General features: G+C 41.5%; 1 protein-coding gene across 1 annotated transcript in view; it reads right to left on the bottom strand.

The window, feature by feature from the left end:
* Nucleotides 1-21,021, bottom strand: part of HEATR1 (HEAT repeat containing 1) — a 387,031-nt gene that overhangs the window by 138,115 nt on the left and 227,895 nt on the right. The window contains exon 23 of the mRNA XM_089660010.1: nucleotides 324-370. Coding sequence (XP_089516136.1) covers nucleotides 324-370 — 47 coding nt within the window. The remainder of the gene's footprint in view (nucleotides 1-323; nucleotides 371-21,021) is intronic.

Below are 21,021 nucleotides of genomic sequence, written 5' to 3'. Positions count from 1 at the left end.
TAGAGACATTAATGTCTGAAATGTACGTGGCGTTTTTAAAGCTTGAGAATCACAAAATCAATGTCTGTGAAAGTAACGCCAAAGCCTTAAAGTACCTACATACTTCTAGAGAGACCACGGTGGGACAGTGGTTACAGGCCTCGAACTATGCCCAGCCACTATGCTATACACAAGCATTTGGCGTACAGACAACTTTTAGCTAACTGGGGAAGTAGTGTCAGAGAAACAAAAGTAGGAAGCAGAATAAAACAGTAGATGTTGTTTACCCATAGCATACTGGGCAGTGTGTTTTGGGTTGTTAACATAATCATGCTATCAGTTACCCTTGCTCCAGGCTTTTTAAGTCTTCAGAAGCTTCACAATTTACAACCTGAAAAAAATAAAAACACAAAAAACTATTTCTCAGGTGCACGCAGTAAGTCAGCATACATAAGCCAGATGTGTTGGGAGGCACTCACAGGTCTTGAAACGGGCCTGTGCAAACCAACAATTGTGTGCCATATATATATATATATATATATATATATATATATATATATATATATATACATACATACATATACATATATACACACACATACATACACACACGCGCGCGAGTGTGTGCGCAAGCCTCCCGACACCTTATTTCTTCAGTTACTTCCTGGTTTCCATGCCTAGACAAATGATGTCATACATCCCAGCAGTCTTCAGGAGAGGAACGAGGGTACTCAGCTCAGCCAATGCCTGCGCTAAGGGCAAACAGATTCCAGGAAGTAAATGCTAAATGAATAATCTGCCCTTATTCAAGATGGCCACTGCCAGAAATACTAGGGAGTGTTTTTCAAAGTGATTTCTCAGCAAAATAAAGCATTGAGACATGGAGGGATGGGTGAGTTTTCTCTGAATATTAACAATGAATAAAAAAAGCATTTTTGGTTTTTAGTGCTCAGATGCAATGCAGTTCCACTTTTACAACCGTGATATTTACTGGTTGTTAAGGATGCTGGCAACCAGCTAAAATGAACCCAATCCCTTAAAATGTTACTAAACCCAGTACCCTGCATTCACTATATCTGGTCTCCCTCAGTACACAATATGGAAATGCAACTATTTTAGTAAATATAAACTGCAAAATACCTTTTCTCATTAACAGTATACAGCAGTCTTGTGATTTCTATCAGTGTCTAGCTAAGCATTGGTTAAAAGTTGCAGCAGGAGTTTTCGTTCTCCTCTCACTGTCCTATGAGACTGCATAACCCCTGACCCTCTGGACAGTGCTGATCACACGTGCCCTCCCAAGAAAAAGAACTAGCAGTACACACCAAACTGAGCATGTGCAGAGTGTCCCTGAAGCTGTGTTCTATCAGGAGATGTAATAGGGAACATGGATGAAGGGGAGGATCAGAGAAGACCGGATCAAACATTCTTTTTACACAACGCGGAGGATTGACCCCTTAAGTTCCACAGTTAGTATAACAAGTATGCTTTACTGCATATACACACTGATCTTACTATTGTGGGTTTAGTAACACTAACTATAGCATGTTTGGACCACTACTTATTTACCGCATTTATTTGCTTTAGTGAATTGACTTTAATGCAGTGATATACAGTATTTACCAAGCATTTTTGCTTTTTGAGGTAAATACTGCATAAAGGGATAGTGAATTGACAATTTTAGCATCGTATGCAATATCTGGGAAAAAAAGTGACAGATCACCGAAATAACACATGAAACCTGCTTTGAATGGAGTCCTAATTTTTTTTTAAATATTTAGTTGGATCACTCCTAAGTTTAAACATAGGTATCCCTATCAGACAACTAGCAGGCCACTTCTCTCCTATAAACAAAAGCATCCAGCACAATAATTGATCCCCTTGTCGAGCTTCTGTTTCAATGTGTTTATTAACCACTAGGGGACTGCCCACAGTACATTTACTGCGGCAAAGCAGCCCCTGTAGGCAGGATCACGTTTATAAACGTCATCCTGTTTGCATGGTAGCGGGCGCATGAGAGGTGCCCAACTGCCCTGCCCGCGGCACCGATCGTGGCCACGGGGGGTGTCAATCACCGTGTCCCGGCGACTGCAGGCAAACACTGACATGGAGCACAGATGCATTGTTGTCAATGCAGCTCTGTTCCCTGTCAGTTTCTAGCACACTGTTCCGGAGAGCAGAGCTTAGCTTTCCAGGACAGTGTGTTTCTGTGAAGAACACACCCCCCGCCCACTAGGAAAACACTCCCTTCACACAGTTAACCCTTTGATTGCCTAAAAATGTTAACCCCTTCCTCCCCAGTGCCATTAGTAGTGTGTCAGTGCTTTTTTTTTTGCACTGATCACTGTATTGGTGTCACTGGGGATGTCAGTGACCCCAAGTCAGTTCCTCCCCAGTGTCAGAATGTCCACCGCAGTTCTGCCATAAGTCGTTGATCGCCGCTATTAGTATACAAAAAAAAAAAATCCAGTATCTATACCACCATTTGTAAACGCTATAACTTTCACGTAAACCAATTTACACGTATTGGGATTTTTTTTTAGCAAAGACATGTCACAGAATACATTTTGGTATAAATTTATGAAGAAATTTGATTAATTTTTTTTTACTGGACATGTTTTATAGCATAAAGTCCAAAATAGTTTTTTTTTCTCAAAATTGTCTTTTTTATAGTGCAAAACAAACGCACAGGTGATCAAATACCACCGAAAGAAAGCCCAATTCATGGGGGAAAAAAAGTTCATTTTGATTCAGCGTTGCATGACCATGCAATTGTCAGTTAAAGTGACGAAGAGCCCGAACACAAACTGCTTATGTAACCGCTTCATGACCTCCCTATAGCAGAAATACTGCTACAGGGTGGCACAGGTGCGCAAAACCACATATATATCTACGTGATTCGCGGTCCCGTGGTTTTCACGCCCCTCCCAGATAGCGTCAGATTGCCCGTCAGTACACCAATCACATTTAACCCCTCGATTGCCAGGAAGCCTCGCGCATACACAATAAACCTCCATTTCTAGTATAGTGTTGGAACGGATCAATATCTTTGCTCAGATCAGCACTATACCAACATTCCCATTAGTATAGTGTCCCCAAAAACACAGCATTAGCGGAATCAGCCCCGGAACCTGCGTTTAGCCCCTACGCTTAACCCCCCCCCTTCTCCCCCAGCAAGTGCAGTGTCAGTAGGTCACTGTCACTTGTTACATTGCACACAAAACCGCAGTGTTCGTAGAATCAGCCCTGATCTCTGTTAGCACTTGCTGGTAAATTTTGATGACTCTCATATGCAGCAGAGTGCCAGTACTAGTGCCACGCTACCTTTTGGTGAACTGGCGAGTACTAGTGGCCTAGTACATCCTGGTCTTTCACATACATCTTGATTGTAAGCTTCAAGGGGCAGGGCCCTCCTAACCCTCTTGTATTGAACTGTATTGTAGCTGTATTGTCTCCAGTTACAGTGGGGCAAAAAAGTATTTAGTCAGCCACCAATTGTGCAAGTTCTCCCACTTAAAAAGATGAGAGAGGCCTGTAATTGGCATCATAGGTAGACCTCAACTATGAGAGACAAAATGAGGAAAAAAAATCCAGACAATCACATTGGCTGATTTGGAAAGAATTTATTTGCAAATTATGGTGGAAAATAAGTATTTGGTCACCTACAAACAAGCAAGATTTCTGGCCCTCACAGACCCGTGCCTTCTTCTTTATGAGGCTCCTCTGTCCTGCACTCATTACCTGTATCAATGGCACCTGTTTGAACTTGTTATCAGTATAAAAGACACCTGTCCACAACCTCAAACAGTCACACTCCAAACTCCACTATGGTGAAGACCAAAGAGCTGTCGAAGGACACCAGAAACAAAATTGTAGACCTGCACCAGGCTGGGAAGACTGAATCTGCAATAGGCAAGCAGCTTGGTGTGAACAAATCAACTGTGAGAGCAATAATTAGAAAATGGAAGACATACAAGACCACTGATAATCTCCCTCGATCTGGGGCTCCACGCAAGATCTCACACCGTGGGGTCAAAATGATCACAAGAACAGTGAGCAAAAATCCCAGGACCACACGGGGGGACCTAGTGAATGACCTGCAGAGAGCTGGGACCAACGTAACAAAGGCTACCATCAGTAACACACTACGCCGCCAGGGACTCAGATCCTGCAGTGCCAGACGTGTCCCCCTGCTTAAGCCAGTACATGTCCGGGCCCGTCTGAAGTTTGCTAGAGAGCATTTGGATGATCCAGAAGAGGACTGGGAGAATATCATATGGTCAGATGAAACCAAAATAGAACTGTTTGGTAGAAACACAACTTGTCGTGTTTGGAGGAGAGAGAATGCTGAGTTGCATCCAAAGAACACCATACCTACTGTGAAGCATGGGGGTGGCAACATCATGCTTTGGGGCTGTTTTTCCACAAAGGGACCAGGACGACTGATCCATGTACAGGACAGAATGAATGGGGCCATGTATCGTGAGATTTTGAGTGCAAATCTCCTTCCATCAGCAAGGGCATTGAAGATGAAACGTGGCTGGGTCTTCCAACATGACAATGATCTCAAACATACCGCCCGGGCAACGAAGGAGTGGCTTCGTAAGAAGCATTTCAAGGTCCTGGAGTGGCCTAGCCAGTCTCCAGATCTCAACCCCATAGAAAACCTTTGGAGGGAGTTGAAAGTCTGTGTTGCCCAGCGACAGCCCCAAAACATCACTGCTCTAGAGGAGATCTGCATGGAGGAATGGGCCAACATATCAGCAACAGTGTGTGCCAACCTTATGAAGACTTACAGGAAACGTTTGACCTCTGTCATTGCCAACAAAGGATATATAACAAAGTATTGAGATGAACTTTTAATATTGACCAAATACTTATTTTCCACCATAATTTGCAAATAAATTATTTCCAAATCAGCCAATGTGATTGTCTGGATTTTTTTTCTCATTTTGTCTCTCATAGTTGAGGTCTACCTATGATGCCAATTACAGGTCTCTCTCATCTTTTTAAGTGGGAGAACATGCACAATTGGTGGCTGACTAAATACTTTTTTGCCCCACTGTATATTGTAAAGCACTGAGTAAACTGTTGGCGCTGTATAAATCCTGTATAATAATAATACCAGCACTGCGGTATAACTTGGCGACGTGGCGAGTCCCATAAGTGTAGTACAACCTGGTGCGGTGGCGAGCACAAGTATTGTCCCGCAACCACCAAGAATTCACACACAGGCCTGTAGAGCCCCTAGTATCCTTCCGGATGTGCTTGCAAATCCCGATTGACAGCCCACAAATTCTGCAGCACCCGTACTTCCCCCATTCACTGCCCAACCCGGAATTCAGGTGGAAATAGCAAATTTAACTCCTCCCCTTGATTTTTTGAAGCTGTCGTTCACGGAAGATCTGTATGCATTGATTGTGGATCAAAGCATTTTATATGCACAACAATTTATCACCACCAACCCAAATTCAAACTTTGCCAGACCATTTGCATGGAAACTCATGGTTTCTGAATTTAAATATTTTTTGGACCTAACCCTCAACATGGGCATTACTAAAAAAAAAATGAATTACGGTTGTATTGGTCCACAGACCCCATTCATCATATGCCCGTGTTCTCTGCTGTCATGGCCAGGCATAGATATGAGAGTATAAATGTTTTTTATGCATTTCAACGACAATACACTCTGTCGTCCTCGGGGTGACCCTGAATTTGACCGGCTCCACAAAATTCAGCCCCTCACAAATCACCATAACCAAAAATTTGCAGATGTCTATACTCCCCAACAAAACATCTGCGCTGATGAGTCCCTCATTAATTTTTCTGGCCACCTTGCATTAAAATAATTTCTCCCCAGCAAGTGTGCCAGATATGGGGTCAAGATGTAGAAGACCTGTGAGATGACAACAGGCTATACTTATAAGTTTCGGATTTACGAGGAAAAAGATAGTCATGTGGAGCTCTCCAGATGCCCAGACTACATGGGGAGTAGTGGCAAGATAGCTTGGGACTTGGTGTCATCCTTTTTCCATATGGGGTACCACTTATACACGGACAATTTTTATTCAAGCGTGCCACTATTTAGACATTTGTACAATCTTGGAACTGGCGCATGTGGCAAAGTGTGACCTAATGTATGCCCACCATTAGAAGTGGGTGGATGCACAGCGGTATATTCTAATGGTGGGCATACCACACACTTTTTCTGGCAGAGATTTCTTCTCTTTTTCATTCAGTCCACAGGCTGTATACAAAAAAAAAAAAAGATCATAGCATATACAGTAATACCTCGGTTTACGAATGCCTCTGTTAACGTAATTTTCCGTTTACAAATGAAAATCCACTGAAAATTTTGCCTCGCTTTACACATTTTTTACTAATTTTTTTCACAATACGAAGTGTATGTCAGTGCTGATTTTTAAATGCAATTGCCATCTTTTTTCCTTCACTGTAGCTCACAACATTAGCTATCATTTTCCCCGAAGCTAAAGGATACTTTGTATCTTTTAACAAACTGAAAGGAAACATTGTTTCTTTTAACTTGGGGAAATAAACTAAAATAAACTTGCTCTTTTTTAGCTGGAGGGGGAAAGTGAGTAAAAGAATTGCCGACAATTGCATTTTTTTTTTTTTAAATTGCCAGCAATTCTTTTACATTGAGCTGTCAGTGGGGAACCCCGCTGACAGCTGAAACATTAACACATGGTTCTCACTACTAAAATGCCACATGAGTTAATAAAATAACTCATGCAGATTTTAGTAGCGTTTACTGTTTTTCTGACCTTCGTAACGGATTAATTGATTTTCAATGCATTCCTATGGGAAACAGTGGTTCGGTTTTACGAATTTTTTGCTATACGAAATATCCTGCAGAATGAATTAGCCACTAGGATTGCTGTTACATGAAAGCCGATCGCTGGATGAAAAAAAACGATACCAGGATGATGCCTACAGCTGCAGGCATCATCCTGGTATCGTTTTTTTCATCCGGCGATCGGCTTTCATGTAAAAGCAATCCTAGTTGCTAATTAGCTGCAGGATTGCTTTTACCAGCAGTGGGAGACAATGCCCCCCTCCCCCACGGCCTTCTCGGGCAGTCCCGTGCCAATGTTTCTGCCAGCTGACTATAGAGCTGATTGGAGGCCAGAATGGTGCCAGTCATCTCTATAGCCTAAGAAATCGGAAGCTACGAGCATTTCATCATGTCAGTTTCACAGGATATAAACAGCACCATTTGTAAATTGGGAAAGCATCTGATCACACTGATCTTGGTTTGATTAGATAATGTAAGGGCATAGGAGATATCCAGGGTCTGATAGAACCCAGATTTCTCAAAAAAGAATATATGACAATGCCCATTGAAGTTATAGGGGATATTTGCATTCCCTGTGATAGCATTAAAAGTGATAAAAAAAAAATAAAAATGAAAGGGACAGTGTAAAAAAAAAAAAAAAAAGTACCCTTGGCCCCCCCCCTCCCCCTTGCGCACATCTGCGTACATGAGCGTTTTAACCTTTTGCCAGTATGGAAACAGCGGTTGCACTATGCATGTGAGGTATCACCACAAACGTCAGATCAAGGGCAGTAATTTTAACACCAGACCTCCGCTGTAAATCTAAAAAGGTAGCTTGTAAAGGCTTTTAAAATGTGGACTATGGATATTAAAAACGTATGCAGTTTGTCGCCATTGCACGGGGCATGCGCAGTTTTAAAGCATGTCATGTTTGGTATCCATTTACTCGACATACCATCATCTTTTATATTTTACCAAATAACTGGCCAATATTTTGTGTTTTTGTGCATTCAAGGTAAAAAAATTGTATTTTCTTTTAAAATTGCGTTTGAAAATTGCGCGAGTACTATGTAACATAAAAAATTGCAGCACCTACCATTTTATTCACTAGGGTGTTTGCTTTAAAAAAATATATAATGTTTGGGGTTTAAATTAATTTCCTAGCAAAAAATACAGATTTTTTTCATGTGAACAAAAAGTGTCAGAAAAAGCTTGGTCTTCAGGTGGTTAGAAGAGTGAGTGATGTGTGGCATAAACTTCTAATGCTGGGCATAAAATGCCCCACCCCCCAAAATGACCCCTTTTTGGAAAGTAGACACCCCAAACTATTTGCTGAGAGGCATGTTGAATCAATAGAAGAATTTATTTTTTTCCCACGAGTATTTGGAAAATGACAAACAAAAAAATGTTTGTGTTTTTTTTTTTTTACACACAAAATTGTCACTTAAATGATTTATTGCTTACACATGCCATGGATATATGTGGAATTACTCCCTAAAATACATTCTGCTACTTCTCCTGAGTATGGGAGTGCCACATGTGAGAGACGTTTTGACAGTCTAGCCAAGTACAGGACCCCAAAATCCAATAAGCACCATCAGCCTTTTAAAGAGCTTTATTTCCTCATTACACTTCCTGACTACCTATCACAGTTTCGGAGGAACTGAAATGCCAGGATAGCATCAAAACCCCCTTCAGGCTTTCAAAGTGGTCATTGCAGTATCTGTACCATAGTTTGTAGATGCTATAAAACTTTCACACAAAGCAATCAATATACACTTATTGGGATATTTTTTTTTACCAAAAACATGTAGCAGAATACATTTTGGCTTAAATTTATAACTGAGTTTACTATATAAATGTTTTATAGCCGAAAGTAAAAAATATTGTTTTTCTTCAATATTTTTGGTCTTTTTTTGTTTATAGTGCAAAAAATAAAAAGCGCACAGGTGATCAATACCACCAAAAGAAAGCTCTATTTCTGTAAAAAAAGGATATAAATTTTGTTTGGGTACAGCATTGCATGACCACACAATTATCAGTTGAATTAGTGCAGCGCCGAGTAGCAAAAAGAGGCCTGGTCATTAAGGGGGTTAATCCTCTCCAGGGCAAGTGGTTAAAGTTATATATTCAAAACAATAAAGTCGGGAAGTCTTAAGATGGTAAAGTCGCATAGTAATCCCACAATGCAGGCGGAAAATAAAGTAAAAATTAACAGACCAGGAATAAACATTTGGGGTATAACATAGGTTTCAAATGGTAAGCAAAAAAGTTAATTTAACCACTTGCCGTCCGCCTGCTGTTTATAAACGGCAGGGCGGTGGCACTCCAGGCACTCCACTCCTTCATAAACCGCACCCACCTTTTCTAGCTTTTTGATCCGGTGCTCGCTCTGTCCTCCGGACACAGTGAAACACCGATCGTCGGACGGGACATCGGTCCCGATCATGTGATCACTGATTGGCCAATCAGTGATCACATGCAAAGTAGTAAGCAAGATGTCACTTGTGACATCATTGCTTACTACGTGTGAAATCTGTGAATGATCACAGAGGTCACATGGTACAAGGCTATTCACAACAGCCTTGTACCATGTGACAAGGTGTGACCAATCACAGCTCACTCAGTATTTCTCTGCAAGAATGCAGACAGAGAGAAAGAGAAATGATTGCTTTTACATACTATATGGGTGTAAAAGCAATCACTGTAAAAAAAAAAAAAAATCTTAATTACCCCCCACAACTAGTACAGTGTCACCATGGTGACACTGTACAGCTAGGGTGACAGTATGTAAAAAAAACAAACAAAAAAACCCCCATAAATAATATAAAAAAATTAAATAAAAATGTAAAAAAAAAGTGTTTAAAAATTATAATTTTTGGTTATAAACTAATTTTTTTTTTTTTTCTAAAAATGTAACGGAATACATTTTGGTCAAGATTTATGATGAAAGATTATTTATTTGCAAAATGTTATAAGAAAAACACTTTTTTTCAAAATTTTTGGACTTTTTCATTTACATAGCAAAAAAATAAAAATCCCAGTGGTGAATAAATACCACCAAAATAAAGCTTTATCTGTCTCAAAAAAATGGTAAAAAATTCATATGGGTACAGTATTGCATGATCGCGCAATTGTCATTCAAAGTGTGAGCGCTGAAAGCTGAAAATTGCCCTGGACAGGAAGGGGGTAAAAGTGGCCAGACAGGAAGTGGTTAAGGGTATTCTAAAGGCTTATTTTTTCTTATGAAAAAAATAAACATGTCTATACCACTATGCTGTGTAGAGTGGTTTTGCACAGAGCAGCCCGGATCCTCCTCTTCTCGGGCCCCCTCCCGGTTCTTCTGGCCCCTCCGCTTGTCGGGTGGCCTCCAGCAAGCAGCTTGCTATAGGGACACCCGCTGCTCTGTGTCCCCATTCATACACGGAGATGATGCTCAGCCCCGCACCCTCTCTCTTCTCATTGGCTCACTGACTGTGATTGACCGTCTTCGCTGGATCGAGAGGGGGCTGGAGGGAATGCTGCAACAGAGGTAATTTTTTACCTTCATGCATTGCATACATGAAGGTAAAAAACCTTGAGCCTTTAGAACCACTTTAAGAACAGCAATACGCACCCATTAAATGCCTCGCTTGCTACTGGGACATACTAATGCTATAGCTAGGAATCCCCTTATTCCAGAACAGCTAGTTTTAACAGGAAATAAACTCAAGGCCACAATCTGTGATAAAGGGGTACCATGTCGTCACCCAACAGATTGAAGAACGAATAATAAAGAGAGAAGGTAGAGAAGGGAAAAGGAAAAAAAATGAAAAGAAGTAATGGGAGAAGTTGGAGCCTGTCCAAAGGTCCTCCGGGCCACAATCACCCTCATTATAGTCGAAGGTAACTGATCCAGAGATCCCAAGCCCTCTAAAAACTTGGGTCTGTATCTTTCAGAACACTGAAAAACTTTTAATCTATTAGCTATTATCATGTGACCTCTTACATTAAGCTTGCAGTAAGTTGAAAAAATGTCAGCATGTCCTGCAGTCTCTGCTATACTCGCCGTGCTTATCCGAGACAACGTTGTGACGTCAGAGCCCCTCCCCTACGCATTGTGTCACCGGGGGATGCGAGTGGTATATTCAGCAGCAATAAAATACATCTTTTAAAAAGGATAAGGCACCATGGTTTCTTTTTCTCTTATGTAATCCATCTGTGATACACTGGAGAGAGATTGATACAGGAGGAAGGAGACCCCTGGAGGGGGAAAAAGGGAGATATCCATCCATTCCTGAGAAGCATAAGTTACATTTACTGCAGAGACCCCAGGGGGATTAAGATCCAATTACAACTATTCATTTGCTATTCAGAAAACCCCACACAGGAGGATTATTTCATCAGTCCTATAAGGACAAAAAGTCAGTTTTGTCTATTTAATTAGGCAAAACTTAAGGTGAGCGCATATTAAGACCACACTGCACTTGGATTGTGGGAGAAGTATTTCACCATTGCAATTTACATTGGAAGAGGACTGTTTATGTGCATATACAGTGGGGCAAAAAAGTATTTAGTCAGCCACCAATTGTGCAAGTTCTCCCACTTAAAAAGATGAGAGAGGCCTGTAATTGGCATCATACGTAGACCTCAACTATGAGAGACAAAATGAGAAAAAAAATCCAGACAATCACATTGGCTGATTTGGAAATAATTTATTTGCAAATTATGGTGGAAAATAAGTATTTGGTCACCTACAAACAAGCAAGATTTCTGGCTCTCACAGACCTGTACCTTCTTCTTTAAGAGGCTCCTCTGTCCTGCACTCATTACCTGTATCAATGGCACCTGTTTGAACTTGTTATCAGTATAAAAGACACCTGTCCACAACCTCAGTCACACTCCAAACTCCACTATGGTGAAGACCAAAGAGCTGTCGAAGGACACCAGAAACAAAATTGTAGACCTGCACCAGGCTGGGAAGACTGAATCTGCAATAGGCAAGCAGCTTGGTGTGAACAAATCAACTGTGGGAGCAATAATTAGAAAATGGAAGACATACAAGACCACTGAATCTCCCTCGATCTGGGGCTCCAGGCAAGATCTCACCCCGTGGGGTCAAAATGATCACAAGAACGGTGAGCAAAAATCCCAGGACCACATGGGGGGGGGGGACCTAGTGAATGACCTGCAGAGAGCTGGGACCAACGTAACAAAGGCTACCATCAGTAACACACTACGCCGCCAGAGACTCAGATCCTGCAGTGCCAGACGTGTCCCCCTGCTTAAGCCAGTACATGTCCGGGCCCGTCTGAAGTTTGCTAGAGAGAATTTGGATGAGGATTGGGAGAATGTCATATGGTCAGATGAAACCAAAATAGAGCTGTTTGGTAGAAACACAACTCGTCGTGTTTGGAGGAGAGAGAATGCTGAGTTGCATCCAAAGAACACCATACCTACTGTGAAGCATGGGGGTGGCAACATCATGCTTTGGGGCTGTTTCTCCGCAAAGGGACCAGGATGACTGATCCATGTACAGGACAGAATAAATGGGGATATGTATCGTGAGATTTTGAGTGCAAACCTCCTTCCATCAGCAAGGGCATTGAAGATGAAACGTGGCTGGGTCTTCCAACATGACAATGATCCCAAACATACCGCCCGGGCAATGAAGGAGTGGCTTCATAAGAAGCATTTCAAGGTCCTGGAGTGGCCTAGCCAGTCTCCAGATCTCAACCCCATAGAAAACCTTTGGAGGGAGTTGAAAGTCCATGTTGCCCAGCGACAGCCCCAAAACATCACTGCTCTAGAGGAGATCTGCATGGAGGAATGGGCCAACATACCAGCAACAGTGTGTGCCAACCTTGTGAAGACTTACAGGAAACGTTTGACCTCTGTCATTGCCAACAAAGGATATATAACAAAGTATTGAGATGAACTTTTCATATTGACCAAATACTTATTTTCCACCATAATTTGCAAATAAATTATTTCCAAATCAGCCAATGTGATTGTCTGGATTTTTTTTCTCATTTTGTCTCTCATAGTTGAGGTCTACCTATGATGCCAATGACAGGCCTCTCTCATCTTTTTAAGTGGGAGAACTTGCACAATTGGTGGCTGACTAAATACTTTTTTGCCCCACTGTATATATTGACTTTTGCTCACCATTAGATTTCACAAATAATCACTAGCACAGTCATGTTTTATCATTTTTATATGGTGTTATAGGCAATAGATGATCAATTCCTGCATCATATATATTTTATTTTTATTTTTTATTTTTCATTTTCATTCATTTATTTGTTTATTAATTGATTTGGAAATTAGAACACAAATTATTACAGATAATTTATATAGGAGCGCGGCACTATTAGTATATTTATCTGTAAATCTTCCTCCACTCGACAGGTGAGGTGATGGAAATCAGTTTGGAGGGCTTTGATCTCATTGCGACAGGTCTCCTTAACATCCATAATCAGTTGTTTAAAATCTTCCTTAGTAGGTAGAGGGTGTAGCCGTTCCCGCCATGCTGTAAGTTCCTCCACAGAGAGAATAGATGGTACACCCAAAGAAGGAAAATAGGTCTGCTGGTAGAGAGAGGGGAGTCCCAGGGTTTGTACCAAGCATGTGGCTGGGAGAAGTGTGGTGAGCTGGGTGTCTGTGCAAAAACAGCATCAGTGGGTGTAACAAATGTTGGAGATTAAGAAGGGTGGTGACTACCGTAGGTTAAGATGGTATCCAGAGAACGCGGTGCCCTCCGAGGTTTAGAAGAGCTTGGGGCCAAGGCAGGAACAGGCTGTGGGATCTGATGGGATGGAAATCATCCGCCAAGGTACGACCCCCTCCCGTAGGGCATTGAAGAACATAACTAAATGAAGGGCCAGGATAGGGGCAAATGTTTTGTTGTACAGGGCTGTAAACCCATCCAGACCTGGGGCTTTGGCAAGTTTAAATTGTTTAATTGCCTGAAGGACTGTTCTGGGAGTCCGCAAGAGTAGGAATGGGTTCTTGTTGGAGTTTCTAACAACAATGCTGGAATCACTGCTATTATCTCTTAGTGTTGTCCATTCCTGTGAAGATTGTCAGAAAGAACATACCCAGTACCAGAAAGTTAAGAGGATAAAACGTGAGATCTTTTTTGGTTACGGTAGCTTCTAAAACTGGTCCATCTCCTTATCCATAGAACTGATGGGGTAAAAATAAGACCCAAGTCTGATAGGTAATGTTACATCTATAATCCTCTGTAAGGCTAGATTCACACTGTGCAGGATGGTTGCAGCAATTGCAGCTGTTCCCGCAACCACCTGCAGCCAAAACTGTAGAGACGCATGGGGCTGCCATTCATTCTTAATGACACCCCCAAGCATTTGAACCTGCAGCGAGTTTGCGCAGGGAAAAAGCACCATGGTGCAAATTTTTTTTTTTGCCGAGAAACACAGGCACGGCAGCCCATTCAAATGACTAGGCTGCTGTGCCCACACAAACCCACACAGATGTGAACCTAGGGTAAACCCCGGACCAGATTCAGAAGCCAAATCTTCAAAATCACACATCACACAACTCTTCAAACTTGAAATCAACAGATTTTATAACTTCATGATAGTGCCCTCTTTTTTCATTTTCAGATTCACTAGACCCATCAAAATAATGTTTTCCAAGTGTTAAAGAATGAACAAATTTATCAACATTAACAATGGTATTAAATAAATAAAATGTCTATCAGAACAAAAATGTAATCCTCTCGACAGGACTGTAAAAGTCCTGTGTTACAGATTTAGAACAATATCACGGGTGCACACAACTTTAAAGACAAAATTCACCTTTTTTTCCCCCCTAAGTTCCAGCTCCCCTATGTACCAACATACCAATAATGTACCTCTGTTGCAGAAAAATAAAATCTTTGATTATTAGAACAAGGCCCTACCTTTGCCCCTGTTGTGTTCCATAGAAATTTTATGACCTCCTGGTATGTACATTTAGGACATAGAAACCAGTAAGGCACAGGAAGCAGTTTACCAGGTGGCTTCATTAGCACACACACACTGCACCCATCAACTATGTGTGCATGACATCCCTCCAGGCATGCATTTTCCTGGCTTATCAATGTAGGCTGCCACAGCTGCTATGTCTGCATGGCATCTGTCCAGACAGGCCCAGGCTACATGGTAAACTCTCTGGGGCTGAATGCAGCCCACGGGGCACGGGTTGGACACCCCTGATGTATTGCAAGGGCCTTCCAGATTTGATACAGAGTGAATGGATAGATTGGTAGGTCTTCCGATTTCATAGTTTTGGTGAATCTAAAAGGAATCACATAGAAATTGTACAATCAGATTGTATCGTGTATGGTCACTTTTATACATGTGAATAGGAGGGAGTGGATGGAGACACTTTGCTCATTGAGCATAAGGAAGCCAATTCACTTGAATGGACTGTTGTACACATGACAAATACTCCAAAGAAGCTCTACAACTCTTTTTTGAGTGGAGCCTGGTGGGTTTCTTTATTTCACTTTTTGGTGTGTTTGCAGCATGTGTCGTGCGACGAGACGCACGGCAAATATGCACCTGATATTCAATGCTTGGGGAGCCATTAACATTTAAAGAGATACTAAAAGCTAAAAAGGATAAGTTCACCTTTGGGAACATGTTACATGCTCCGTCCGGTTTTAGGGTGGAGCATGTTCCCAATGCTGCAGCCGGTGCCAGATTTACCAAGCCCCTCCCGTCTGTGACAGCAATACAGGGAGAGAAATTGCCCTACTAGCTGTCAGTTTTTTAAATAAGCACGGCCGTGTAGGGCTCCACCCACGCGGTCACGTTATTCATTCACAGATTTCTGTGAATGAACTACAAGTCCCAACAGCCTAATCAGCTGTCAGCTTGAAGTTCTCAATGAACTACCACGATGCTGTGGAGCACCAAAGTTCTTCACTGATTCTTCCTGTCAATATATCTGCTTGCCCGTACATCCCGTATGGGCAAGCAGATATACTGACAGATTTGCATTAGACCTGCATGGCACCAGCAAATCTGCTGATTGCTGGTGCAATGCTTTACAGGCTTCTGCAACCAAAAATAATAAATTCACATTTTTACCTGCAAAAAAATGTGCATTTATTATTTTTTGTCAACATCCTTCAATGCATTCCTTGCATTAAGGTAAAAAACAATTTATATTTGTCTGTGCTCCCCCTTCCCTGTGTGAAGGGAAGGGGGAGCAGAGATCCAGCACTGTGCATGGTTGCATCTATTATACCCTTTCTCCTACTTCACGCAGCACTCGAGCAGCAGCTGCAGCCATTGGCTCCTGCTGCTGTCAATCAAATGCAGTGAGGAGGAAGCAATGGTCTGGGCTAAGTCCTGCTGCTCTATAGACACACCGCTCGGGAGCGCAAAGACACTGTGTGCCCCCCCATAGAAAGTGTCTTGCAATGAGGACACTCGAAGAAGAGGAGCCAGGATCGCCGGAGGGGGGACCCAAGAAGAGGAAGTTTGGGGCCGCTCTGTGCAATACCACTGCACAGAGCAGGTGAGTATAACATGTTTGTTACTTTAACTGCTTGACAACCGCCCCAAAGCAGATGGACTGCTACAGGGCAGCCGCATTGTGCAAAATCACATAAATATATGCAATTTTGCATTTCCGGTTAAGGGGTCGTGCTCCGCCGCCCTACCCGCACTGCAATTGGTTCCTTAAGATGTCAATCACCAGGTCCTGGATGGGACTCGGTGATCATCGGCAAAGCTGAGAGGGGATAGGTCTGTGTGTAAACACAGATCTCTCTCCTGTTAATATGGACATGCTGCTTTCTCCCTCTCTCTGCAAGAGAAAGAAAGCAGCCAGTATCCCTAGTAAAACAGCACACACCTTTCACAGTAAAATACAAACACACTGTTAACCCTTTGATCGCCCCAGATGTTAACCCCTTCCTGCCCAGTATCATTAGTACAGTGTCAGTGCTTTTTAATACCACTGATCACTGTATTAGTGTTAATGGTAATGTCAGTGGTAGTTAATTCCCACCCAGTATCAGAATGCCCGCTGCAGTCCCGCTATAAGTTGCTGATCAACACCATTACTAATATAAAAAAAAAAAATAAAAATATATATACAGCCATTTGTAGACACTACAACTTTCAAGTGAACCAATATACACTTATTGGGATTTTTTTTTTTTTAGCAAAGACCCGTAGCAGAATACATTTTGCCCTAAATTTATGAAATTTTTTTTTATTGGATGTTTTATAGCAAAAAGTCAAAAATATTGTTTTTTTTTTTTCAAAATTGTCAAGTCTTTTATGTTTTTGTTTATAGCGAAAAAAAAAAAAACCGCAGAGGGGATCCAAAGCTCTATTTGTGGGGAAAAAAAAATTACCTAAATTTCATTTATGTACAGCGTTGCATGACCACACAATTGTACGCTTTAATGGTAGTGCAAGCGCCATGTGCCTTTGCAGCACATTTCCGAAACTTTTTTGTTCAGAAACAGATGTGAATGGAGCCTCACTGTTCTTGGTAAACATACCAACTTCATTTTCGGGCCCCATTCACACCTAACATAGTCGGACAATATGTTTTTTGGCTTGTTTTTCCTGCAACATGCTTAGCAGAACCCATTGATTTCTACATTCAGGAAAATAGCTCATAGGACATTTCGGTATGTTGCGGTTTGCACTTTTACACTGTGTTTTGCCGCAATTGATGCTCATTTTTTCAAACAGCAAAATGTGCGTTTGCTTCTGCGTTTGGGGTGCCATTACCAATTATTAGCACTGAAAGCACGACTAGTTCATTTTAGGTGTATACAGGTGGCCATACACTATGCAATCTGATTGTACAATCTCTGTACAATTTCCTTTAGATTTATCAAAACTATGGAATAGAAGGACCCACCTATCTATCCATTCACTCTGTATCTAATCAGGCAGGCCCTTGCACTACATTAGGGGTGTCCAAACTGCGACCCGTGGGCCACATGCAGCCCCAGAGAATTTAGCATGTAGCCTGGGCCCGTCTGGAGGGCCGATGGGGATGCAGTGAAAACAAATCAATTGTAGCAGCCTACATGTCAAACAAGGAAAATGCACTACTGGAAGGATGATGTGCAAACATAGCTGATGGGTGCAGAGTGTGTGTGCCAATGAGGTCAGCTGGTAAACTGTTTCCTGTGTCTTACTGGATTTTATGTTTCAAACCTACAAACCAAGTCGTCAAACTTTGTATGAAACACATCAGAGGACAAGGTAAGCCCTTGTTCTAAAAAAACAATCAAAGAAAGCTTTTAATTTTCTGTAACAGAGGCACATGAACTGTATATTGGTAAAAAGGGGAGCTGGAATTTAGAAATAAAAAAGTGAACTTAGCTTATAAGACGTGACATGTTTGGCATCTTTTTACTCGATACAACCTCATTTTTATATATTTTACAAAAACATTGGGTATTATATTGTGTGTTTGCACTAAAAATATTATATTTTTTGAAAATATACATTAAACAGTTGTGCAAAATATTGTGCAACAAAATATTGCAACTATCTTTTTATTCTACATGTCCCCTGCTTTAAGAAAATATATACTATTCTGGAGGTTTTAAGTAGTTTTATAGCCAAAATACAGATTTTTTACATGTTTGCAAAAAATGAAATAAACTGCTCTATTGTCGAAGTGGTTCATTCATTTGTAATATTCAAAAGGAAGTTCACCCATCCATGTCACCATGATTTATTCATAAATCACCTCTAGCATCTCGAGTAAGGGAAGATGATTCATATAGCATTTACTTCCTGGAATCCATTTGCCCTTAGCTTAGGCATGCAAGTCAGGGAATTTGCTTGGCTGAGAAAGCCCCTCCTCCAGATGAAATAAATAAATGCCCATGAAGACTAATGGTATATATATTACATTTTGTCCTAGACTAGAAAGCAGCACATTACTAAAGAAATGTTAAAAAAAAAAGTTAAAAACAAGGTAAAATAAATATACCTTCCTATCCACTTACCAATGTTAGCAGCATAAAAATTAAAGAACATGTAAACCAAACATTTCATATTCCTGATAAGTGCCTGCTTTACCATGTACTTGTATAAAAAAGCATCCTGTTCTCTTTGTATTGCTTTTTTTTTGTCTGAAATCCCTGGTATTCCTGCCAATCCGTCTACTATCCTATTAAAAACTGACCACCAAGTACACCATGCTGAGTTCATTAACTGTGCTGGGAACTCAGCCTGCTCTCCTCCAATGATCAGACTTGTCCTGACATCCCCTCTCCCCCCACAGTCTTTCACTGGGAGGTTCAGTGCACTGAGGTTTCTCCTCATCCAGCTCTTACGCAGGTGAGAACAGAAGGTATGTGATCACTTATGAAAACAAAAAACATTATAAACACTTTCCCCCCCCCCTTTTTTTTATATCTATACATAAGTGTTTTGCCTTTCATTTCTAATTCAAACTGAATGGGTTGTTTTACAAGGTGAGGGTTTACTTACACTTTGTAGATTGAGAGTTTAGTTCCATTTTAAAACTATGTGAACAATACTAAAAGGGGGTGCTCACAGCCCTTTAGCAGAAAATGTTTTGTATACACACTGTTAATAATTATATAACCATATGGTTAATTATTCTTAAATGAATTAACGTTACACTTAATGAACACGTCTTCGCCTCAATAAGCTTTCCCCACTAAACAATTACACTGAGATGACACAGTTAAATCATTGTCATCAGTTGGATTATTAAATCCTGTGTCATTCACTCAACACCTGACTTCACAGGGGCACCAAATGTAATCCACAGGCTATGGATACGGTATATGCAGGTCAACATCAATGCACATAACAAACTTACAAGTATTTCATAGTAGACTTTGTAACTTGAATCTTGTATCTCCGTTTCCCTAGTATACAGGGATGAGTCCTGGATGGATGCTATATTTTGCCTGTATTTTGGTTGCGGTCCCTTTAAGGGGGGTGATTTGTGTGCAGTTGGTGTAGTCAGGGGTTAACATTCATGCAGGTTGAGAGGAGAGGACAGACTCAGTTATATCTGGATTGATAATACCCTCATTTGAGACCCAGAATTCAGAGGTTCGGACAGATATTTGGGATGGGAAAGAACCTTCAACCACGATTATGGGGACTTTGGTCCGAAGTAGTTAAATATATCTCCAGAAAAAAACTCTTAAAAACAGGAAGCTCCTACAGCAGATGTGGTGTAGTAAAGAGTTCAGTGCAGACAAGTGTCTGGAGTGCTACATGACTGCTGGGAGCTGCCTAAAACTGCTAATAGTATGTTGTGCTGAAGAAAAGCAGACTTATTTTTGTCCTGTTGCTGAAATGAAGACATTTTTGCTTGTTGCCCAAAGGACTGTACGGTTTGCCTTGAGAAAAATAAAGACTTCCTGTTGATTTAGAAGTGGCGTTTTGTGTGGGCCTTGAACACTACCACGATTGTTAACGCCAAAATTTTACAACTGGTGGAGGATGCGGTTAAACTTCACGACAACACAAGTGATGTTTAAAAAGAAAATTGACATTTAAAAAAGGGACAGTGTACCTATTAGTATGGTTTGGGTGAAGTAGGCTCAGGCACTGAAAGCAGCAGGAAGACGCATGGAGGAAGTTATCAAGGCTCTAGTGCAAGTTACAATGGAGCCAACAGCAGGTCTTGGCGGAGGCAAAGGCTCAGCAGCAACATGTCCTGGCAAATCCAAAGCTGCACAGAAGAGCACGCAAACACAAGCGGCAACCCTGCAAAAGGCGGTGAAGCATCTCGCTCAGGGACAGCACATGTGAACGTTTCCCCTAGCAACCATGTTGCCATGAGGACCAGCCAATACCTGCAGAAACTGACTCACAGCAATGACATGAAGGTATTTCTGACCACCTATGAGAGGATAGTGGAGAGAGAGAGAGGCAGTATTAATGGGCTGGCCTCATCGCATCTTTCCTTACTGAAAATCTGCAAAATCTACCTTGGGAAGACATCCAAAATTACAAACAGCTGAAGGCGGAGATCCTGGCCCACCTTGAGGTGACTACCACAAACATAGGCTCAGAGGGTAGACCAAGATTCCAGATACATGGCCTGGTGCAGCTGGTCAAGAAATGGTTGCAAGCAGAGAAGTTGACGGGCCCTCAGATGGTGAATAGGTTGTGTTGGACCAGTACCCGAGGTCCCTGCCAGATGACCTGGAGAGCTGAGCCATGGAGACCCGGCAACAGCAGACAAACTGGTGGAAAGGGATCTCCATCACAGTAGGTCTC

The sequence above is a fragment of the Staurois parvus genome, unplaced genomic scaffold (assembly GCF_062004578.1).
Source record: "Staurois parvus isolate SC_StPar_1 unplaced genomic scaffold, SC_StPar_1.0 ptg001196l, whole genome shotgun sequence".
NCBI lineage: Eukaryota > Metazoa > Chordata > Amphibia > Anura > Ranidae > Staurois > Staurois parvus.
Note: the sequence above shows the minus strand (reverse complement) of the source record. Positions and strands in the feature narration are given on the sequence as shown.